Source organism: Fringilla coelebs (assembly GCF_963513975.1).
Source record: "Fringilla coelebs genome assembly, chromosome: 12".
NCBI classification, from domain to species: domain Eukaryota; kingdom Metazoa; phylum Chordata; class Aves; order Passeriformes; family Fringillidae; genus Fringilla; species Fringilla coelebs.
In genome coordinates this window covers 19,442,866-19,467,987 of record NC_140038.1, presented here as the reverse complement: position 1 = coordinate 19,467,987, position 25,122 = coordinate 19,442,866, and the positions used below count along the sequence as shown (strand labels likewise).

At 47.6% G+C, this 25,122-nt stretch overlaps 1 protein-coding gene across 1 annotated transcript in view; it reads right to left on the bottom strand.

Annotated features, from left to right (window-relative positions):
* The window catches only part of ALDH1A3 (aldehyde dehydrogenase 1 family member A3), a 33,319-nt gene extending 30,434 nt beyond the window's left edge, over positions 1-2,885 (bottom strand). Inside the window, exon 1 of the mRNA XM_084213364.1 lies at positions 2,768-2,885. Coding sequence (XP_084069490.1) covers positions 2,768-2,866 — 99 coding nt within the window. The 5' untranslated portion in view covers positions 2,867-2,885. The remainder of the gene's footprint in view (positions 1-2,767) is intronic.
* Positions 2,886-25,122: the final 22,237 nt, after the last annotated feature.

Here is a 25,122-nt window from a genome sequence, read left to right as displayed (position 1 = left end):
CATTAAATACTGGAGTGTTGTTACTCACTGTAAACAGAACATGAATACCTATATACAATTAATTGATTCAACATGCATCTTATCCACGCTGTGATCTGACTTGGCCGTGTTATATTTTATAAATATACTTTAAATAAGATTAGATGAAGTAATCTTTATTAGTAGTCTGCTAGTGGCTTGAAGCTAGTACTTTTATTTGGAAGCCATCCACATTTGCAATCTTGTTTATGAGTCTCTACACACCACCAGGAGATTAATGTTGCATCTCTTACATTCGGAATTCCCACTGCTTTGGGTCATAGTTTTCTTTCCTTGGGCAGCTTTTTTTTTTCCTGAAAGGACTTTTTCTTATTATTTCTGCATAAAGCATACAAAGTGTAACTGGTGTAGAAGCTGCACTGCTGGACCCACCTGTTTCACACAGGCTGAAAAAAAAGAAAATTCCACAAAAAATGTTGCCAAGGGAAGTCACAAGAAAAGATACAATGTTAGAAACTTTAACTCCTGTTTAGGACACCAGTGCTCCCGAACTACCTCTGTTATCCAAGTGCTACATTTTAAATTTACACATTTTAACCTCAGTTTTCCTTTATTTCCGTAATGAAGAAAAGTTGTATTATAAATGTGGGAAATATGACAGGAACCATAAAATTACAGTATCAGGTATATGCTCACAAACTAAGGACTGGGGAAGGACACTGATTTTTCCTTTACATTCAATGCTAATTCTGTGGGAAAGTGATGTTCCTACTAAGCAGTAAAACACAAGAGTGACAGGATCAGGCTGCTTTAAATGTAACATATACACTGGCATCATTCTGGGAATCCACCACATATCACAATGTCCTTGGTGCCAGGAGTTGAAATCAAATTGAATAGTATATCCACAGTTCATGCTTCATAGCCAGAATTTCAGACAAGGAATTGTAGACAGATCACTTCCATCACACACCCATGACAAGCATTAAGCTGCTCTATAAGAAAGATCTTTGTTGAAAAACTTTGCCTCTCCCCCAGCCCCATAACTGGTAGAACCAAAAATAAAAATCTCCTCTAAGCAGAGGGAAGCATGCTGTCAGCTGTAAACATCTGGTGAAACTCAGAGCTTGCACAAAACCCCTCACAGTTTTATGAAAATTGACTGCTGCTCATTATTTTCTCAGATGCACCGGGAGCATCAGATCAAACATCAAACTCACACTTTTAATTTATGTTGGTTTCCACTTTAAAGATACAACCTTGACTCTTTCAGTGCTCGCAGTCTCTGGCAAAACTGCGGAGCATAAACCGCGTGTTTGAAAACACACACGGCTGCAGGATAAGATCCCTAAGGAGTGTTTAAAAGTGTTCACAACAATAAAAATAACAAAAACCAGAACATTTGGATGTTTAAGAAGAACTCAAATGGCCGTGTCCATTTTGGACGCAGGAAAGAGCTGTTTGTGCTGCATTACGCCATTCTGCAACCAGCAGCTGCAGATCCAATTTGCTGCTAAATGACAAGTTTATCTGACAAATAAAGAGTAGATAAATTTCGGATGTTAAAAAATTAATCTAGTCCACTGATTACTCCTAATTGCTAATCTGTTTCAGTACATTTTGGATGCATAATTCAAATCAACACCTCGCCAGATAAGCTATTGCTGTTCACTCCTCGCTACAAGGGAACAAGCTTCGAATTTTGGTTTTTCTTAATACTTAACACAAAAATGCAACAGTAGCCCACTCATTCAGCCCCTGCAGCTCTTTTAGTCCAGGCACAAAGTTGAAATTATGGCAGCCGAGGCTCCTAAGCAGTAACAAGCCGGGACGCTCTCCCCACTGCGCAAGGCAGCGGGTCAGGCTGTTGTGGAACAAAAAGCGACTCGGTGATCGCAGAGCTACAGCTGCACCGGGAGCAGGGATTTCTGCAGCCCTGTTCAGCTCCAAGCCAGCCCCATCTCTGAGGGACGGAGATATCAAGCTCAGGAGCCTTTGGTTGATACCAAAAGGTCAGCAGCGACTGTTTAAAGGGGAACTCAATGGAGAGCGGAGAGGTGAGGATTTGTGTGGGCTCAGTGCCCCAACTCCTCATCCCGTGGGGAGGCCATGGAGCCGGGACGAAGAGCCACCAACACGAGCATCGCTCTCTCGTGGGGCTGCAGGACGGCTCCAGTCTCATGGCAGAGCCTCTCCACAAGGCCCAGTCCTGTCTGACACCAGCCCTGCGCGCACCACCACCCAAACCCACCACTGGCACCGAGCCACCTCCCTGCAGGGGAGCTGTGGGTCAAGGACGCTCGAACACAACCCCAGCAAGCGGCTCTGAGGGATAAAGCCTTCCTCGCCCTGCCCAGGCTCACCCCTTCCAAAGCGGATTTTGCTGAGCGCCAGCGGGGAGCTGGAGGCGTTCACGGGTGGGTTGGGAGGGGAAGATGGTGTCAGGCGCCACAGCCAGGGAGAGGAGCCCAGGGCGCCTGGGACAGAGCAATGGCTTTGGAGGAGTTATTTTATTAAAAAGAAAAAATTAGGGTTTGGGCATTAGGGATTGGGGTGAGCGTTGCTCCATTAGAAACGCCACTGTCATCTGCTTGCTCAACCTCAAAGCCCCATAAACCTACCGTCTCAGGCAGCAGAAGGAATAAAAGAAGCTAAGAAAAACAATACTGAGGGTGAAGATTTCGTATTAAAAATATAACATCTCACCGCCACCCTGACTCCACCGAACATCGGCGACACCACGGCGAAGCCCACCCGCCGCCCAGCGCCCCGTGCCTGGCGGGCTCACCTTGGTGTATTTCACCTCCAGGCTGCGCAGGGGCCGCGGCAGCGGAGGCACTTTCTTGTCGGGCTGCCCGTTCTCCACGGCGCCGTTGAGGGCTGCCATGGCCCCGCCGTCGAGCCCGCGCGCCTTCTGCCCGCTGACAGCGCCCGCGCCGCCTTAAGAGCGCCGCGCGAGCCGCCCGCCCGCCCCCATTGGCCACCGCCCCCCGCCTCGCGCGTGGACCCCGCCCCCCGCGCCCCGCCCCGGCCCCTCGCGCGGCCGCAGGTGACGGGCGGCGCCGCCCCGCCGAGGCTCCGCGCGCGCCGCAGGGGCGGGGGGGGCGCCCGCGCGCCGCGCGCGCCGCCGCGGGGTCCCCTCAGGGCTCGCGAAGGGACTGACAGGATCCCAAAGGAATTCTCCGCTCAGGATCCCAAAGGGCTTCCAAAGGGCTTTCCACAGGGTTGCAAGGGATTCTACTCAATGTCTCAAGGGATTCCCCTCAGGCCATAAACGGTTCCCCGCAGGGCTCTCCACAGAATCCCAAAGGGCTCCCACCGGGTTCCCCTCAGGGCTCCCCAAAGGGCTCGGACATTGCTCCCTCAGGGCTCCCTGCAGTGCTCCCCTCAGCGCTCCTACAGGGCTCCCGCAGCTCCACGCACAGCTCTGACTTTGCTCCCCACAGGGCTCCCTCAGGGCTCCCCGCAGCCGCGGGCAGAGAGGGAGGGGAGCAGGATGTGCCCAGATGGGCTCTGGGGAGTAGAGCAGCCACCCTGGCTTCCTCCAAAGGGTGGCACTGGGGTGAGCATGGGAGGATGTGCCCTCTGCTGCCTTCTGTCTCTGTGTCCCACCCAAACCCACCCAGAAGTCATTCATGGGAGGACTATTGCAAGGGTCTCCATGGGAATAACACCACTGTCTCCCTGAAATAAGGGGAGATAATATCTGCTATTCCTGGTGCCCTGACATCCTTACCTCAACCTGCTACACCTCATCCTTCACTCAGTGCCTCTGGAGAACTTTCCAGGACTGATAGTAAGAGAAGAACATGACACCAAATGTGTGTGTTGTGCATCTGACAGCAGCTCCTGCACATTCCTGTGTGTGCACAGGAATCTGGGACCAGTTTGACCATCGCAGTCCAACTATCCCAGTCAAAGGACTCCAGCTGGCTGGGGCAGGACCAGGCCCTTCCACTGGAAAGTCCTACACTGATAACAGCATATTTGCGTCCCACTCAGCCAACCTCCAGCATGGTGCTCATAGTAGCGTACTTGGAGTGTCGAGAAAGATGCTGTCTTTCGAGAAGTCCTGAAGGATATGGAACATGTCTTAAGTGACAGATCTAGGCTCTGAGCCTGAACAAGTTCATTATGTATTGCTTAACTTTATTCTGCATAAAATATGTGTAAGTCTTTGCAGGCTGAGGGCCAGGACACTCAGAGCACCCTCACACCCCCACACACATGGAAGATAATACAACATATTTTCCATATAACAAGTGGCAAGATGCCAGAAGTTATCTTCCAAAATGTTCTGCAGAATCTGTAATCCCCAGCAATAGTCAGCACTTTGCTGTTAGAATGCTTAAAAATACTCAGAGCTTCCAAAGGCAGATAGCCCGTGATATCACAGTGGCATAGATTTAGTGCTGATTCAGAAGGGAAAGTACCTTGATGAATCAACCCCCACTCCCTGCAGCTTGCAGGATGTTTTTGGAGGTCCTCTGCCCAGGTGAAAACCTATCTGATGGTGATTGGTGCAGAAATGTTTATTTCTAAGCTGTCCATTTTTAACTCTCCAGTTGCTATTTCGCACAAAAGCTACAAATACACCCAAGCTAGGAGAAATCTCAGCCATATCCCAATGTATTCCTAGTCCCAGCGAAGAGGAGTTTGTCCATTTCTGTCTGTACCTTGCAGGAACACTCAGTAAAAGTGGAAAGTACTTTTGCAATTAGAGGACAAAATACCGGGATGAGGAGAATGATGAATAAGAAGTTCCAGCACAAGCAGCGTCTAAAGAGTCATTCCAGTGGGTTGTCTCATGTGGAATGACCTTGTCTCTTATCTCTGATGAGGAAGATTTTATAAAAGACACTCCTGGGAAAATTATTGCCTCTTTGAGTTAATGTTGGTGCAGTATGAGATGCATCTAAGGCAGAAATTCCATGGACGGGGTTTGGGGATGTGTAAGACTTTTAAAAGGTTGTACAAAGTGAATGAACGGTGAGTCAGCAACATATGAATGAGCTGAAATAATAGACTTCAATGGATATATGTATCTGTGTGCAGTGTTTCCTCTGATAACATCACAGGAAGAGGAACAGAATGTTCTGCTGTCAGAGTCTTGTGGACACTGACTGGTCCCTTGTCCATCCTGACATAGGTGGGAAGTCCACCAGCCCCAGAAGTGATGTGTCTTTTGTCACCAGATGTGTCTTTTGTGCTTCTACCAGATCACAGGGGTGGAAATACTCACGTCCCCACACTTCTGAGAGGGAGAAGCCCTAAAACCATCAGCAGAGCCCTGATCAGAACAAATGTGAGACATTTTACATTAATTCCTGTACCTCAGGAAGGGCATGCCAGGATAGAGGGGCTGAAAAAATGGGTTTTACCTAAGTTTGCAACAGTTGATCAATGTGTCAGAAACACCAGCAGGAGGAAAAGCATCCCTTGATGAGAGGCCACGTCACTCCTGAGTTACTCTGCTGTGCCCTCCTGTCGCAGAGATCTCGGCAATGTGTCCTTAACCTGCTGCAGTGACAGCAGTGGCTGTGGACTCTCTGGAGCTGCCTTGCAGAGCTGTGTGTCACACAGAGTTTTTACACTGCCAGTACACCAGCTCTGCTCTGCCAAGCAGAAGAAAGATCACCTTCCCACTGTTGGGTTGGACACATGCACTCTTAAATCTGCCACCATGAGTGAGTCCTGACCACAGCTCTCTGTGCTGTCCTGCCTGCCTGTGCCAGGCACAGTCCTAGGACATGTTCCTGCTATGATGTTGCTGTCTCCCTATCTTTTAGGGATGCCTGTATGAATTAATTTGTCTTACTTCCCAACCTTATTCAACCTTAATGAAGGAGATGTTGCTGGTGGTAAGTCCTCCAAATACACTCTGCTTTATCCTATGCCCTGGTTCCAGCCCAGAAGAGCAGTGAATTGTATACAGAGGGTCAGTGAAGACATTTCCAGACTACCTGGAAATAGAGTGTTTCTAGACCCCTTTGGCATCCTGCCCCATGAATGAAGAGAGATTTGGCAGTGGGGCATATATTAGAGGGCTGTGTTTGCCCAGCCAGTGGTCCTGTAGCCATTGACAGATACTCTACAAACTGATCAGTTGATACTCCAGAGATTTTATATTTTTATCTAGACCTCACCCTGTGCTTCCAGCTGACCAGCAATGCTGTAGCTGTGTAGAGCATTCAACCTGGCGCAGAGCCAAAGCTTATCCCAGTTATTTTCCATATACCCCGAAGCCCATGCACACACAAACATAAATACGTGTGGGAAACAATATACTCTGAAAGGCTACTGAGGCTCTACGCTCCAGCATTCAGCAGCCCGGAGTGGCCAGAATTTGCCTGGTTTTCCTCATCCAGATGAACTGTAATTGAGTTATCCACGCCCTTTTCCTACAGGCATCCCCCTCACTCTGCACTGGCAATGCTTGCTGCTCCTGAGGGAGCAGCTCCCCTCATGATTTATTCTCCTCTTGTTTAATGTGCAGCGAAGGGGCTTTTTACTGCCTGTTATTCAAACTGTGCTTTGGGCACAAAATTATTCATTTCCGTATGGTTTTTCCATGGTGCTCATGACAGCAGTGTCTGAGCGTTTCACATGCACTGTTTTCCTTTTCCAGTCATTTTGAGAGGATGCTGACCCTGTATTATCAGTGAGGAAAGAAGGCAGGCAGTGATGAATAAAAAAAGGGTCTTCATAATTTCAGTTTCCCAATGCGAGTCACCCACAGCCGGGTGCTTTGATGACAGACATTCAGAGCTCAGCTCGAGCAGTCATTGCACAATGTAAAGATCTCCCATCTAAACACCCCAGGTAAGGCAGAAAGTGCTAGTGAGTGCATTGCTCCCCAGTGACTTTAATCTGTGAATTTTCTGCTTTTTGTAAGTTTGCCATTCCTGTAACTTTTATTTCCCGTGGGTAGTCCTCTAGACTTTGAATTAGTTCTTCTAAGCAAACTTAAAACCCATAAATTTCATCAGTCTTGAACAAATTTGCTGTGATACAGGTCAGCAGCAGGATGGACCGTTTTAAGCTGTGGTGGGATTGTCATTTTGTAGGCTCCCTGGTAGCAGAAGTGACTGATTGATCAGGACTGGCCATGTGAAGGCAGTGAGATGTGCTCTGCCAGCACATTTTGATTTGCTTTGTTTTTTCAAATATTTTCTGGCTGCAAGATAGTGATAATTGAACTGCTGCCTTCAGTTGTGAAACACCTTGCAAATATCACCAAATTAATGAAAAAATCTGCCATTTTTTACCAAAACTAGTTCTACTCAGTTTATCAAAGTATTCACATAACAATTTCAAAAATGTTTTAATCCAGAGAGGTGCCTAAAAAAGCCAATATAAAAATCAGTCAAAATAAAAATCAGCCTGTCCTGAAGATACCATGGAAATGGTATGTCCTATATGAGGGTTTTTCTTGTATCAATCCAATCTTAACTGGGCTGTGCTGGTGCCTACAACCCTCCTCCACTGATAGTAGTGGAGAGGGGTTGTAGGCATGGGATATATTTTGGAGCGTGAGCAGCTCCATGAACTCAGCCCCCTCCCATATTTGTGGTGCCTTTCTCATGCCCTGTGGGTTTAATCTTCAATTTTAACACATCTGGGACTGAAGAACAGCTTCTTTTCCTGTTCCTCTCCACCTCCAAAAGTCCTGTAGCAAAGGTGGGGAGAGGCGATGTGAGATACTGTAAGATGCTATTTGTGCAAAGGTTTGTAATCCTAAACATCACCTTATGATGCAAACCAGGACTTTGGCAGCTCAAGACAAAACACAGCCTTTTTATGCTTTGTGCTGTAATTACTTCATGAAGCAAAATCCTCAGTCAAATTAATTTTCTTCATGCATATCAGAGGTATTAAACTGCGACTGTGCACAAGGATTGGGCTTTCCTTTAGCTAGCCTGGCTCCAAAAGTAAATTGGAAAAGTAAGTGGCAAGGAAATAACAAACAGCTGAACATTTTGAAGCCTTTTCTATTAAAACAAGGTCTATTTCATCTAGTCTTCACTTCTCCCTGCCAGGCCAAGCATTGGAAGATGAGGAGAATGGGAGCAGGAACAGAAGCAAGTGTGAGATAACCTACTAAGATAGTGTCTGTGCTGTGGAGAAGTTCAAGGACCTGTTTCCTTACAAACCATTCAGTGTGTCTGGCACTGCAGAGCCGATGGGAACCACTCCCTGCATTGATCTGGTGATGCAGACCTGAAGATTATTTGCCTACAAGCAGGTATTGTTTGGAGGATTGGCAAATGAAAAAAGCAAATGTGTTTGTTTTCTCCACAGATCATGTTGCTTCCTACTTTCTCTTGATAAGAAGCATTTGGGGACAGTTCCCAGGTTTTGGAAGCAGTGGTTGTCTAGACAGGAACTGAGAAGCCTAAAATGTGCTTTCTTCTTCTGCTCCTTCCTCCCTGTCTCTTTGCTCTCACTCATCATCACATCTGTTCTGGGCCCAATGCCCAACAGTTCTGCATTAACGCCTCAGTACACACAGGCTCACACAGCTGAACAGTTCGCAATGCAACGTACCCAGTGCCGTCATGTTTTCCCGAATCAAGCTCCTGCAAACCAGTTTTGTTTACGGGAAGAATCACTTGGCTTCAGAATGCTACTTGTGAGCTGCGCCCAGCTGACTCGAGACACTCCAATGGTTTTGCAGGGCGCCGTTGTGAATCTAGAAAATACAGAACAGAGCAGGTAAACAAACATCCTTAAAGATGATCCCGTCTCAGACCTTGATCCTGCAAACCCACACGGGCTTACTGTTAAGCACATGAACAGTCCCAGATGACTTCAGCAGAGCTACTCACATGCTCACAGTGCAAAGCATTTGCCAGATCAGAGCCTTTATGTCTAATTGCAAAATAAAAGGCAAGTCTCCCAGTTCTATCAACTGTAATGAATTGTTATTAGCAGCACAATTTAAAATAGCTGCGGGGCAAATCCCTGGCAGACCACTGGGGATAAAGTGATGTAGACTTGTTGTAACAGAACCTGGAAATACTTTTTCCTGGATAAATTGCTATGCCAGTCATATGAAACACTAACACTGTAATGAGGTTGTTTTTGTAGGCTTTGACCTGTGCAAGGATTTTTTTTCCTTTTTTTTTTTTTTTTTTGTGGCTATTCTCTGCACAATTCCTTTCTTTTCCACTTTTTGGGTTGAATTCTGCTGTTTGAACCAGGAGTCGGGAAACTGCTCTGCTCCTAACCTTGGCGGTACTTTCTGTGAAGATCGGACGATGCTACGGTGTCCAAAGGCGCTTTAACAAGTCACAGTGGGAAAAGCCAAACCACGGCCCCTGTCCAGCGGGCTCTTTGGCACCAGGTCAGCATCCACGACCCTGGGCTGGGCGCGGGGTCCCATCCGTGTCCCCTCGGGCGAGGGGCTGGCCAGCACAATAGGCGACATTGTGTCCCGTCGCTTCCACTAACGGCGAGGCTGGGGACAGGCGAATCTGGGGGCACGGAGAGCGGGACCCACCCGTGTCCGTTAATGAAGGGCCAGCCCCGGGCCCTCATTAGGAGCCCGCCGGGCCGTGCCCCGGCCCCGCCGCCCGCCGGTGCCGGGGCCGAGCGCGGAGCGGCCGCGGCGCTCGGCGGGCGCGGAAGGTGGCGCGGCCTCTCCGGGCTGGCGTTTGCACCTGGGGCTGCCGCGGTTTAATGGACTTTAACACATGCAAACAAGAGCTTTTGTGTGCGGGCACAAAGGCTGCCCCGGCGCGGGGCTCTCCCCAACACTGCCGCATTGTTTCCCCTCCGCTGCTTCTTGTCACCCTCCTTGTCAGAGTTTAATGAGGACAACGAGGTTTCGCAGGCTCATTTCGCACTTCAGCAACTTTCTAACACTTCCCTAACGAGGGAGAAGGGGCCGGAGCGATCGGGGGCGCAGGGGAGGAGCAGCCCCGTAGAGACCCGCCGCCCCGGGGCCGGGGCAGGTGCGCCCGGGGCCGAGCCGGGATGCGGGACCGAGTCGGGATGCGGAGACTCGGCTCTTCCAGCCCATCTCCGGCACCTCGACGTGGCTCCATTAAAAAACCCCAACTTACTGCGCGATTTAAGCTCGGCCCAGAGGGCGAGAGTGTCCCCGTGGTGCCCGGAGGAGCAGCGATGCTGCAGGGAGGCGGTGGCCGCTGTACCGCGATGGGCAGCGGCAGGGACCGGCCCCGTGGCTCGCTGTGAGGCATTTCCCCGGAGCACGTAGTTTTCCTGTGGCAAGCAGCTTTCCCGGGAGCAGGTAGCATTCCCCGGGCTCTCCGGGCCGGAGATCGGCAGGTTTCTCACCTCGCGCCGTCCCCGCCGAAGCCGAGCATCCCTCCGAAGGCGAGGAGGGAGCGGGGCGGATGCTTGGCTCCTCTCCCCTCACCCCGGGGCAGTTTCTCCCCACCCCGATCCTGCGTTCGCCCAGCACGGCTCGGCGCGTTCTGCTGCCCCGGGGTGGAGCGGGATTTCGTGTTGGCGGGGACCGGCGGGCGAGGGATGCCGAGCGGGATCGGAAAAACTGCCCAAACCCCGGATTTGCACCGTTCAAAGCTCTGGAGGTGTTGTAATCGCTTTGGGGGAGCGGCCTCTCCTCCCCAAACGCAGTCATTACCCTCGGGCTGGCTTTATTTCCCCCTCTCTATACAGCCAACTGTCCCAGGCAGTAGCTGCAGTTTTCAGTATTTTAGATGGAGACTTTGGGGAGGATTTGCCTTTAGCCTTTGCGAATCCTCCTGTTCCCACGACCGAAATCTCCCCTCCGCCCTTACTTCCCTCTTCTGTGCGTGTGAGAAATTTGGAAAACTCGAGAAGTCATTTAATGCAAAGGGATTTTAAAACACGAAAGTATGCTGTAAAAGGAAAAAAAAAACCCAACACCCCAACCACTTAATTAGATACTTACCGAAGGAGTCATTAGAGCCTGCTGGGTATAACACGGTTTATAAGTTCTCTGGCCACAAAGAAATTCAATAATTACTATTTTGTAACTCCCTTACAATGGGATGGGTGAAGGATGGAGTGTGATAAACTTAACTCTGTTCCTGAGCTTTTTGCAGATTAGCCTTTGGCATTCACTGGTAAATACCAAGTGAATAGAGACTGTGTGACCACAGTGCCTTGAATTAGGGACAAACATTTCCTCTGTGCATTTTAAATAATGCTACTGCCAAATATTTTGTTACCAGAGATCATTATCCTTTTGAATGAAAACTCGAGGAGTAAAGGCATTGGTTTTGTCTTTGCTGGTGTGGAACAGACTATATGATATCTAGAACAGCAACAAGCTTTCACAAATTGCTATATGATTTCTACTGCCAGGTTCTGTGATATTGGATACGACATAAAAATAAAAAAGCCGGGCAGATAGACACAGAAACTCACAGAAACCACCTGTATATTTTGTTTCAAAGGAAAATCTCAGCTATTGTCTTACTGGCTCTGGTTCTGTTAGGCCTTGGATCTGCTTAATCTTTAAAGCTATTCAAACAAATTGAATGATACGAGGCAAGTCTTCTATAATTAATCCGGATTCTTGAATTTTGATACAAACTTTTATGTAACCGAGAAGTTTCTCTCTTTTCCTTGCAAAGACAATAAATAGGCACTAAGTCCTTCTGTCAAGAGTGCTACCATGAACAAAGTTAAAAGGAACAGACCTGGAAATCTTCCCTTCATGAAGAATAAAGAGATGCAAACATACAATCATGGGAGAGCTGGTACTGGTGCCTGGACAGAGACCAAGGTTTAAAGTGGCCCCTGTGCTACAAACCACAGAACACGAATACAGGAATGGTGGTTTGTCCCAGGCACAGCTTCTGCAGGATGTTATTTTGTCAGTTTATCCCAACCTCACAGGGATTCAGCGCTGGCACTCAAAGGTCTCATTTGAACCTTTTGAAATGTTTATTCTTTCACTACTACAGTCCAAAGAAAATGGAAATGATGCCATCGGGTATGGAAGAACTCGTGACGTCCACGGTCAGCTGCCACTGTGGATGATGAAGCTTCAGCTGCGGTTTGCTCCTTCTCATGTTATGCAATTTTCTCTTGGTATTTGGCAGAACTGCTTCAGAATGGATGCTTTGCAGAGCTGTGCATCTTATGATGAGGCATTGTTGAAATCCTCCGGTGGATGACTCCCTTGTAGGAGCCAAAACTGTATCTGGATTATCAGGAAAATAAGAATTATGTTGGGGTTTTGGGGGCAATTTTTTGTGATCTGGACTGTCTGGCTTCAGTGGAAAATCAACACACTGAGAAAGGTCTGTAGGTCTAGACCTGCAACTCATAGGTTGCAGATACAATTCCCACTGAGGCCATTGGTAAAAACCCTCACAGACCCAGCACAGGTTCAGCCAGACCCAGCACAGCTTCAGGTCAACAACTCTCCAGGTTACCCCATGGCAGATCTACTGACAACCTCTGCTTTCTGACTCTCCATCTTTCCTCACACATTTTTCTTCAGATCCTCTAAAATCCAGTGAAAGAATGAAAACCTTTTGATTTTGAAGCTAATGTCTATGGCAGTGATGGTTCATACAGTGCAGTTCTACCTCCAGGGAATTACCTGATGGGCCAAATTAGTTGGTTTCCTTGAGTTTCTGAGCAGTTGTGGATCTGTCTTTCCATGGACACAGACAGAAGTGGGGCTCACTGTATGATGAGAGCAGAAAGCTGTGCCCAGGGTCACATCAGCTGCTGTGCAGTCCTGTCCTTGGTCACATCAGGTAACTCCCTCTCTGCTGAATGTCCTACCCCCTCAAGCCAGGCAAAAATTCCACCTTTTACTCATTGAGATGTAGTATCAAACGATGTGTCCAGGATATTGGTGCTCTGTGCCAGCTTTTCACCTCTCACACCACCAGTGTCTCCAGGTAATGCCAAGGCTTGTTCTCCATTCCCTATAGAGATGTCACATCCTTGAGGTTATCCAGAGACCCTGTGGAATGAGGCTGTTCATTTTAGGATGGGAAAAGAAAGAAAATGCAGAGCTTGGTTCCTACAGAAGAGAGGAACCACCCAAAGTTGCCCATGCAATGGCCCAGACAGGAGGTTTTTTGGGTGCCAGCAGCTGCCAGGTGCTGCTGACGCTCCCGAGGCCAAAGCCACTGGGTCTTGTCACAGCTGCTCCGCGCGCCGGCCCGAGAGGCCACTGCTGATAACTCCCTCCAGGTGTTCAGCCTCAGAACAAAGGCCCTTTTCAGTGGCTGCTGAGAAGGAAGAAGCCTCCTTGCTGGATGGAAAATGGCTTTCCTGGATGGCAATATTTGGTTACAGTGCGATCTGTTACTTCAGAAGAAGCCCCGCAGAAGGGAGGGTAATTTGACTCAGGCATGTAAAAAAACATTGTGGGGACTCTTGTCAGCCTCCTCCTTCTCCCCAAAGTTCTGAAACAATATTGAGTTGTGATGTTTCATACAAACAAAATAAAGCTGAAATCTGGGATCAAAATGTGCCTCATGTTGCTACGCCCATTGTCATGAGGGTGAGCTGGGTCATCATCCTGAAGAACCTGGGATCTCTGCAGAGCCCCTGTCACTTACCTGGCTGGATAGCACACAGATAGCACAAAACTGAGCTGAGAAAAGCTGTGTGCTGGCATGAACAAAATTCAGGAGAACCTTTCCCTCGATCCATGGACCTGAATTTCAATGCTTGTGTCGGAACACCTTAATCAAACATTTTCACAGCGAAACTCACACTGTTTGCACAGAGACACCTAAAAGATAATTTGGTGCTGTGGATAAGGATGAGGACGTGGGTTTGGGTATTTTTGGGTATATTTTCCAAGCAGCTGTGCATCCTCTGTTTTGGCACTGGAGGGATTCCCGAAGGGGAAGGTCTGGTGACCACCAACTGCAGCCGTCTAGAGGTGGCGCATTCCCCCTTTCCCACAGAGCCAGCTGCCAAGGGAAGGAGCACCCTTTGCACAAGCACTGCTGTCGTGTTGTCCATGTATTTTCAAAACCTGGGTTCCTACCACCAGCTGAAGCTTTTCTGTGCCCTCCTACAGCCTCACCATGGTTATAATCTCCATGGGATACTCCCAGTATGTTCCTTCCCCATGGCTGCTCAGCCTACCCCTACATTATCCCTACACCCCATAAGCTGTTCCTCACACTCCAGGGAGTTGATTCTCTCAGATGAGTAGGAGGTGACTGATCTGAAATTATTTTCTCCACATCTTTCAGGTAGAAGTGAGAAGGACAATCCATGGAACATTCCCACGCTGATGAGGCATTTCCCATCTCTGAAAGGAACACAGAGGGATGCTGTCCTCACCCCAAATGTACGTGCTTAGGGGAAGAGCAAGGACATGAAACCCCTTTTAAAATATCTACTGTTCATGCATAAATATATCTCTACATAATGCTGAACTTCTCATTTCAAGTAAACTGAGGAACAGTAGCAAAAATGTTGCAGTTTTCAATCAAGCAGTACAATTTCCTATAAAAGACAAGGCTTCCCTAATTCTTCAAATGCACCAGCTAACGTCTATACAAATAATGGGATTTGGCTGAGTACAGTTAAATATATTTGATTACTTCCCTTTTATCTAGTTCTAGGTTTACTGTACTTTTCCTTGGATGGCAAATAAGAAGCCCTTTTCTTCTAAGTGACAGCAGGGAAAAGAATCAGGTTGCTAATTTACCTGAGACCCAGGAGTGTGTAATGATAGATGTGTTCTGGAAACTACAGAGGGGGCTTTCTAATTTTGGGGGGAGGAGAGAGGGAAAGCGTGAGATTCCTTAATCTTTCAGATTGGTGGTGCTTTTGCTGATGGACTTTCATGGTTGTAATTACACACACATCAGGAAACAAATGCAGTGAAAAGAAGAGCTGACAAGAGGCTGGGACCTAACAAAATGTGTCAGACAGGAAGCAATTAAAATGGAAAATCACCGTTCTCCAGACAAACAAGGATGCAACATGCTCACGTTCTCTCTCAAAGCAAACGGTACAGAATTACCTGCATGGTGCAGGAAGTGAGCACACACATGGTCCAGGAGCAGTTTGGTTAAAGAAGCAGAAATCCTTGTGTGGATGTCCAGCTCTGCAGGACACCAGTGCTTCCAAGGACATGTGTCACCTAGGTTTTTACATGATAAATCTCCACCAAAATCTACTTGAAGAGATGTGAAGGAAAGAGGCAGGTGGGGAGGGAGAAGGGAGGATGGATGGCAGGCAGGCACAGAAGGGTCCCACCTGTGGTTTAGGTTTGTTTTGAAATGGGTGTGTTTTCAGCCCCAGGGAAAGCAAAAGCCTGGAGCATGCCCACAGTGCCATGATGGCCAGAAAAATGGTCTAAAGCACCAGTAGCTTTGGGTGAAAAGTCTCTCTGGGTAGGGAAAGGAATCTGAGCCCAAGCTGAGTGTGCAGTGCAGATGTTCTGTTGGTCTGGTTTAGGGAGTGCTTACCTCCTCCTCTCCTGGGATTCCTTTCCCCTTCTTCTGGAATCCTGGCAGGCCAAGTTCAAGCCAGGGTTTCACTTGAGGAGGTGCATTCACACCAGCCAAGAGAAGAGCAGTGCTGCAAGGAGAGGATCAGTCACACACAGGTCAGTGCCAGGGATAGTTCAGGTGATCTGAAGCAAAATCATCTAATTTTAAAAAATATTTTAATATTCTAGTAAATGATGCCTTCTTTTTGTTCCTTAGGAGATTTAGCCTACTAGTTCTTTCCTGGCTTTATTTTGGTTATCCAGAGAAGCAGAAATATGGCATAATTTCCTGTAGGCATGTTTGTATGTATTCTATACTTCCAGCAGATCCTCAAACATTCACTGGATCACCAAGCAAGCAGCTTTTGTCTCTTTGTTGTTTCATAGAAAAAAAAATTGTATCATGGCTTTCAAGTAGAAAAAAAAAATAGAGAAATAATAACATGACCCAACTGCGAAAATATTTTTTTTCATGAACTATACCAATGAATTGGAAATGCAAGTAGTAAAATGAATTGCCAAAAGTATCAAATATATGTTTTCAATAACTTTTTTTTTTTGTTACCTAGTAAAATATTTTCCTGGAGAAGGGTTGTTAAACCCCTTGGTGCAATATAAAGGTGCAGTGATGTATTGTCTCAGAAGTGGTTTAATGGAGTTTTGGGGTTCCATTTTTTGTACATACTTTCAACACACACAGTGCGTGATCAATTTGGATTTATAAAATGCTCTATATTTCTTTCTAAGCAATGATCTTAACTTTTAAAGAATGTTGCTTAGTTAGGAGAGCATGTGTGTGTATTTGCATTTTGGCAAGGCAGCAAATCACATACAATATTTATGCCATTTGAGAAAAGTATTTGTGCATTTGCCAAAACCATTCCTTTCTAAGAACCTAAAGGTATTTGATCTGCTCTAAAACACAGTTTTAGGGAGGATTAGGTGTGTGGGAGCACTGGGCAGAGGGAAGACCTGTCCAGTCTTTGTGGTGTGAAAGGGCAGGATTTTCGACAAACAAGCCAGATCTTGTTTCAGCCCTACTCTGACTCTGTTTTTGTGCAAATCTGTTTTTCAGGCCTACCTGTGGCTGTGCTGCCAATGAGCTGGACTTTTGCAGGGAGGTCAGCGGTGCAGGTTGGGCAGCATCAGGTGGAGCCTGACTCCACCTGTGACAACTCAGGGAGGTCAATTATTATAAAAGGGCAAAGATGGCAAAAGGATGATGCCTTGTGCTACACCAGTGTTTCCCCCACTTCACCCATCTTACTGGCAAAAGACCACCAACAGCTGCGTGTAAAGGGATGGGGAAAATGCAGGGGATCATGATCATGATTTGTCCTGATCTCTGTCACTCCTGCTTCATTTATCATAGAATATCCTGAGTTAGAAGGGACTCACAAAGACCACTGAAGTCCACCTCCTTATCCACTGGTGTGCCAAGGATCAGGATCTGTCCCTGGCTGCCTGGTGTCAGCCGCTGTTGATTCATCTCAGAAGGTGAAAGCCCAGCGCTCTGCTCACACCCCAGCTGGCTGTACAGACCCCTGAGCTGACATCTTTGTGCCAAATCCAATGATATAACGTTTCATGCAGAGAATTTCTCCATTCCCCCTCCCTTCTTTTTTTGCTTTATCTCTTCCTTCTATCTTCAGCCTGTCAGGACTTTCACATACCTGCAGCTGACAGCTAAGGGATCAGGAACTTTGATGTTGTAAGGGATATTTTATCTCAGGTAATTCTCACCAATTCCTACCTTTTTGTGTAGGATATCCAAGGACTCCGGGAGTGAGCAACGCCTTTGTCTGGTAAGATCAGAGCAATTTGCAAGCTTTTCTGGGAACAAGGTCCAATAAAGGGACTTTAGAGATATAATCTGTCAACCCCATTGAGCAGCACTGTGACAGCAGCCTTAGGATTACTGACAGTTTAAGCATCACCCCGGACAGAACAAGACTGAGGACACACAGTTGAGATTATTTGCAGTAAGACATTGTTTGCTGAGGAAGCATAGGAAACCCTTTATATCTGAATTTACCAAGTTTTGACCTAGTTTCTCCCTCAGGCAAACAACTGACTCTACAGGAACCTGCTGCTTTTTGGTAGGAGTTTGAAAAAAAATCCAATCTTTGAGGTGCAACCTCTAATTCACAAGAGTGACCTGATTTTGAGGCTCTAAATTGGAAGGGTCACCCAGTGGAGCCAGTCCTGAGCCTGCAGTCATTGGGCACAGGGTGGACTGCCACCCCAGTCCCCTGAGTCTGGGGTGTCACACAAACTGTGCTCTGGCATTACAGGCAGGTGTGAGGACATGCAAAGCCTTTTCTCTTGCCAGTTCTATGGTGAGCACCATGTGGGGCAGTGCTAATGAGGGCTGTGATGCCCTGAGCCCTGTGTTTGAAATCCTCTCCTTCACTCTGTACCTCGCACTGTTCCTTCAAACCTCCTCATTCCTGGTGAGTCACGCCAAGCTGGCAGAGGTTTGCCAGGGACCAGCCATCCATCACCTCCTCAAGCAGCTGTGGCAGGGAGCTCCCTAGAAAATGACTGATGGGAAATGCTCAGCAGGGCTGTCCTCAGTTGTTTTTGCTACCCACCAGCTCGCTCACCTCACCAGGGCTTTGCTGTCCTCACTGTGTTTGATTTTTGAGGAATTTCTCCATTATCACATATTATTTCTGAAATAATTTTTCTCCCTCACTAGGCAAATGTTTGCTTATTTTACTTTCAAATACACCAGTATCTTCTTTTCCAGCAAATGCCCAGTCTTCACATTTTTATACAAATGTAAACAAAGACCCCAGCTCACCCTCAGTGGCCACAGCTTGGCCTCTCCCAGCAGTCATTTTGGGATAACACCTTTCTGCAGAGGCAAGTAAGGGGCCTGTATCCATCCATGCTGGTCTCTATCCATGTCCTTGTTTCCTTAGTCATCAAGCTGATGTTAGCATTGCTCCTGGCAGGTGCTTCAGCTTCCTGAGTACTTGATCTCTGCTGATTGATGATGATCAGTGTTGAGTGCCAACCCACAATCAAGCCTTGGATTGCTCCCCAAGTTCCATTTCTCTCACTTCTCTCCCAGTAAAACCTTTAGTCATCCTTCACACCACACTCTCTGCCTTCATCAAGGATGTTGCTGTCCTCACCCAGCATTCTGAGGCCAGCACTTTGCAGGTAGAAATCCTCCTGTGGCTCAGTGGTGGCTTCACAGAATGAGTTGGATCCCAAACACTGTGTGGTTTTGTTGGGTTCTCAAGAACCTGCCACAAACCACTTGGCTGTTTGCAGGTAGTCCCTTTCCAGCCCCTCCACTACACCCACTGAAAATGCTGTTGCTGATGGCAGAGCCATGCAAAGCTGTGCCCACCTGGAGAGGCACCAGCAGCAGCAGGCAGTGAGCAGGGCAGGCAAACATCCAACCATGCAGCTGGAGCAAAGGGGCTGCCAGCAGCTGGACACCAGGGGAGAACATGCTGGAACTGCTGACAGAGGCTGGGGCTGCTCCTGAGGTTGCACCCAGGAATGCACGAGTGCAAATTTCACAATTTCAGTGTTTCCTTTTCATCTGGGGCTTGTTTATTCTTGTGACAGGTGTCACATGGAGAGCAGTGGCAGGAAGGATCAGGAAGCAGCTGTGGGTGGAATAAGAGAAGAATCCCAGCAGCCTCCACTGGGCATGGATCTTGGCTCCTGGGAGCGAGGGGCTGCTGGTGCCTCTGCACCCACCCGGCACCCGGCAGGAGGCTCTTGCAACAGCTCCAGCACGTTTCCTTGGTAATGAATTCCAACTTGTTTTCCCAAATCGCCTCATAATGACTCAGTTCGAATGTAATGATGCAATCCTGAAGGGAATCATTAGCTCCCAGCTAGGAGGGTCGGTCAGCTCCAGCTCCAGCCCATGAGGCTGCTGATTGTGGCAGCTCTGCGTGCCCGGCTCGGTGTGTGCCAGCCCTGAGCTGTGCCTTCCTTCTGGGGACACCTCACCCCATCCATCTCCCTGCAGCTCGTGCCAGAGCTTCCCTCCGAGTCTCCAGGTGTGGGACAGAGGGACAATGTGTTTTCAATTAGGTGAGAACACAGTGATGGTGTTACCTCCCTGCTGAGCTGGCGTTTGCAGTTCAGATCCCTTTATCAATCTCTGGTACTGTCCCTTCCTCACTCCAGCTCGAGGACCACATGGAGAAGGGACTCAGGGAGAGGTCTGCAGAGCAAACATCTTTTTTTCCTGCCTGCTACTTATGTGGACAGAAAACCTGACCAAATCACAGAAAATGAAAAGATGAGAACTTTCAAGCAACTGCTGGCATTGTGTCTACATCGGGTGACACAAAAGGGGTGCATCACCATGCCAGATCCAGCCCCAGATTAAAAGGTCTCCCACCTTTCCTGCAACAACCTGCAGCTAATTGGCTGCTGAAATGCCACTAATTCCACCTTCCAATTCATGATGCACCCCAAACTCCTTCATGCTGCTGAGGTACAATCCTGCCAGTGACAGCTTTAACGAGGGTCACACCCTGATGCCATTTGTTCAGTGCAGTTGGATTTTCCAGCTTGTGCCTCAACTCCAGCACAGGGTGTTTACTGCAGAGAGACAGTTGCCAGGCTAAGAGTAAAGCCCAGGTATCATTTTGGTCCCAGGATACTATGACAACCAACTAGTGTTAGAAAACATTCCCTGCCACTGCCTCACACTTTTATTTATCAACAAAACCAGATTTACTTTGTTTTAGTCTTAGCAAAACTCTGTTGCACTGGAGACCACTTAAAATGAGATTTATCTTCCTTGGAATAAATACAGGCTCTTGCACTTGTAATTCATTCCCCTCCTATTTCTAATCTCATTTCTATTGAATGCATTGTTTTGCTTCCCATTATTTATAAAATGAGATCATTAAAATGAATATTGGAACTCAACAGGTTTGAGGCAGGAAGAAACTTCCCTGCAGAGGCATCCCAAGCAGAATTCCTTGGGTTGCTGCAGAGCCTTATGGTTTGACATCTGGGGGCTTCCCACTCTGCTCCCAAGCCAAGCAGTGACAAACCTCTTTCCAATCCTTAAAAAGCAGCCACTTTTCATTTTGAGTGGGGCAAATATCAGAAATGGATGAAGCAGCTCCTGATGAAAAGAATCAACAGATCCTCAAGGATGCTCTTAGTGCAGGTTGTTATCTGACCCTTGGGAATACAGCAGCAGGTTCTGGATGCAAAGAAAGATATTTGGGGAGAAGGGTTTTGGGGAACTTGTCCCCATGAAACTTCTACATTTAAAAAGTAAAGGAAAAAGAGCAAATTCTGATTTAAAAAGTAAAGGGAAAAAAGAGCAAATGCCATCTAACAAAGCTTAAATCTGGAGTGAATCCACTGCAATCTAACTTTACTCTGGTTTAAAACTGATAAACACTGGACTAAGCTGCAAATCCCAGCTCTCTCCTCATTCCCAAAAGACACAAACATGAAGATTTGAGCATCTACAGCTATATGTTGCATAAAATATTTCTTGGTTGGGAAAATCTCATGGGACAAGGACCAGGAACAAGATGGTGCAAATAATTAGTTTAATTGAAAGTAAAGCCACACTACTAAAAATAAAGAGATGAAAGTGGTTTTCCCTTTGCCAGTTTCAGTATGAGCAACAGTAGCAGCAGCTGCATTTCAACCCATTTTGCAGATAACTGTGAGGGGCATTCTGGAAGCTAAACAGTTTAATTGCACAGGCTACCCTTTAATTTAGGGTGGTGAGAATGATATGAAGGACTCATTAAACAGGGGCATTAACCATGGCAGAAAATAAAGTAGTTTCTTTGTTGGAGAAGATCTCGCTGCCCTCCAATCACTACAGTAAATTGTTCCTGGGAAAGGCAGTGGGGTAGGATGGGGAGATAGAGACACGTTGAGATAGAGGGAAGCAAATGAAAAATAATTGGTACAGTGCTCTGCAGATTGTATGTCACTGCAGACAGTTATTTAATAACTCTCCAATTATTGCTGCCAGCTGGGGTATATTAAGACACTGTGAGAAGTCAGGCCAAAATCCCCCAGGCACAACTGCTGACCTGGCCCTGTGCTTCCTTCCTCCCTGAGGATGAGGAGGGGACAGGCTGGGGGCAGGCTGTGGCCTAGGGGCAGCCCAGGGGGATGTGCTCCCCTCTTCCCAAGAGATTCAAGGGCTTTGCTCACCCCTCTGAGCTGCAGTAAATCCTGTTGGGGTTCTCCTTCCCGTGGGACACAGGGTGACTCCGGGTGAGAGTTTCCCTCAGTGTGATTAAATGTGGTGTGAGGGGGAGCTCATCCAACAGCAGCTCTGGTTTCAGCCAAGGGCTTCTCCCACTGCCCCTGGAGCTGGCTCAGCTCTCACACCTCTGGAAGTGACAAAGTCTGTGCAAGGTCCATCCTCCAGGGCTGGGGGTTGGAGCCCTCTCCACCAACTCACCTTGCTTCTCCTCTCAGCAGTGTTCTGGTGCTTTGAATGTTTTCCTTTCCTGGATTTCCCTGTCTCCCACCTCCTACCCACTGCAAGAGCTCCACACCACCCAATTCATATCAGTTTATGGGGTGATACTGAGTCCCAGGATGGTTTTGGGTTGGAAGGGACTCTAGAGACCATCTCATTCCAACCCCTCTGCCATGGGCAGGGACACCTTCCACTAGAGCAGGAGCTCATGTGCAAACCACAGGTGAGCTCCAGCCCAGAGCCCATGGCTGGTGGCCAGCTAATATCAGAGTGGGCCAAAAGGAAGGGCCAGAGGCACTTCAGGCTTGGAGCAAAAGTCCACTGGGGACCCAGCAGATATTTCTGCAGAGTTTCAACCTTAGGGGCTGCCACTGAAGTTCTGGAGACAGAGCCCTGGGATTACATGGCCTTTCTGTTTATTTCAGCACAACCACAAATCCAACAGCCCCCAGCACCTCTCTGAGAACCACAGAGGAAAACCTGACATTGGGAACCTCAGGGGCTTGAAAGCCCAGCTGCAAACTGAGCCCACAATACATTGTCTCAGACCTGTCACCTTGCCCTTATTTCCCAACAAAACAAAGCCTTTTTAACAAGTCCTTCCCCAAGCTCAGTCAGGATTGGGTCTGTAAAATAGAAACTGTACTTCAGGACCAAATGAAAAACATGACTCACAGACTGTAATTCCTTTCTGCAAATACCGGAGGAGAATATTTCATTTGGCAAACAATCGAGCCTTACAGTTGAGAGCTCTTAATGTGATTAGGGACAGGTTCTGCAACACATTTGTAACTCCAGGTGATTTTGCTATATCTTTTTGGACTGTGACCAGACATAAAAATGCCCTTTTGCTAGATTTGGATCCAACTAAACCTGAGGAGAATCAGATGTCGGTAAGACCTTTACAGTTTGATCTTTACCCAGGGGTATCACAACATGTTTCAGCTCTGGGCTGTGCTGAGCCATCTCAGGCTCTTTTTTGCATTAAGCCCATATCTCCCCTGATGAGTGATAACTCTTCTATAGCACATCTTCTGTAAGTGAGCACGTGCTACTCCTCTGAGTTACTGTGATGTGCTTACAGGGAGGGCAAGAGCACAAACACTTCCACTGGCTCTGTGGACACATCTTTGCTTCCTTTAAATCTCTGAGCACCCTGGTCTAGTGGAAGGTGACCCTGCCTGTGGCAGAGGGGTTGGAAATGGATGATCTTTAAGGTCCCTCCTAACCCAAACTATTCTGTGATCCTGTGAGACTACAATTTTAAAGTGCTCAGAGGGTGTCAGTCTTGTTTAAAATGAGCTGAGACCAGGTTCCCCTTCCATTTAGAAGAGCCCAACATTCAATCCTGAAAGAAAAAGCTGCAGAGTTTTGCAGGATCAGACCAATCTCACACTCTGCCTGTTTCTGCCTCGCCTACCAAAGGTAGGGCTGCAAATAAATTAAATTGAGAGCAAAATTTACAGGGAAAGGAGGTGGAAGGACAGCACTGCAGAGAAAAGAGACATTGTTCTGTACATGCAGCTGAGAAACAAAACCAAGGCTGACCTTTACACTATTGATAAGGAAATCTCAAGTTTCTGGTTCATGAGGACTCATCCTGGCTTCACCAGGACTGGTAGTCAGACCGTCCCTTGCCTTCCCCACATCTCACCAGGAACTTTTTATGGAATGAACATCCAGTGCTTAACCAAAACCTGCATGAGTTTAGCCTCAACCAGCATTGTGGCAAGAGGAAACTATGGGATATTTATGGTATGATATTATACAAAAAAAAGGCAGGAGGAAAAAATACACATTCTAACAGATTTATCTCTCCATAAGAGGAGGAAAATTGAACTAAGGACAAACCCCCACCATTTTACCAAGCAGGGGGCTTGCAGAAGAGTCAGAAATGGGAAAACCAGACCAGGGCTGTGCACATGAAAGCCTTGCTCCCACTAAATGGCTGTAAAAGCCAAGAGACAAATGGAAGGAATTTTCTTGAAGTGTTTCATGATGCTGTTAGTCTCTCTGACCCTGACAGTGGCCGCTTCTTTGGGTAGCAGTGGCAGCCTGGGTATCCAACAACCTGGAGCTCCTCACCTCCATCAGGAACAGGCAGAAGAAGGCCTAATGACAGGAATCTGAAGTCAGCAGCATTCAAATCAGAGAGGAGACATCTGGTTTGGAATGAGGGCAGCCAACCACTGGAACACGTCAGGAAGGAATGCAGTGGATGCCTCAGCACGCTATCTTCAAAGCAAGGATGAATTTCTCTTCTGGAGGGATGGGCTCCAGCTAGGGGTTTCCAAGGCTGGGGGGAGAAGTGGCCTTGTCAGAGTGAATGATGGACATGTGTAAGTGTCCAGCTTGGGCTGTCCTGGACCAAAGTGTCACTGAATAGGTCCACATGTGAGTAATGTTTGTGGAACCACACGTGCAAAGCCAGGGAGGGTGACAGAAACCCTGAGAACAGCAGCAGGCAGAGACAAGCCCAGCAGCACTTGAGTAAACTAATTAAACCAAATATCTCAGGACTTTATTATTCTGTGCTTTTCCAGATTTTTCTTTCTTTCTTTTTTTTTTTTTTTTTTTTTTTTTTTAATGCCATGGGACAAACATTAAGGCCAAAACAACATACCTGGCTTTTACAGTGCTTTCACAACCTGGGCACGAGGCCAGACTGCAGAGCAGGACTGGCCAGGGATGTGGTTTGGTGCTGTGGCTGTGCCAAGGCCCAGGCTGGATCCTCCACTAGCACCAGCCCTTCCCTCCCTTGCCCAGGGCTGGATTTCTGGTCATTTTCAGATGCCTGAGCCATCCCACCCTGGCTCAGAGGGGTGATGGTTCATGGATCAGCAAACCCCAGCCATGGCAACTGCAGAGCTGGCCAGGCACGAGCTGTCTCTGGGGGCATTCCCAGCCCCAACCCTCCGTCCTTGTTCCTGCCACCTTTGTGCTGCACAATAAGCTGAAAACCCATCTGGCTTTGTATGCACAAATATCTCTGCTGAATTTGGAGTTTTCCAAGATTTTTTGCCACCTGGGCACAAGGAGCTGTCACACACAGAGGGTTTTCCAGCACACCGGCATGGGATGAATTGCAGATAAAATGCTGATCTTTTAAATTTATTTTTCCCATTCCTATCCCCCTCCCTTCCTATTTTTAATATGTTTTTTAAATAGGATAAATTTTGTCCTGTCTGTACCGTACACAGCTGTCAAGGCCCTCAGCTGAGATGCAAAAGATGCAGGTCCAATTCCTCCC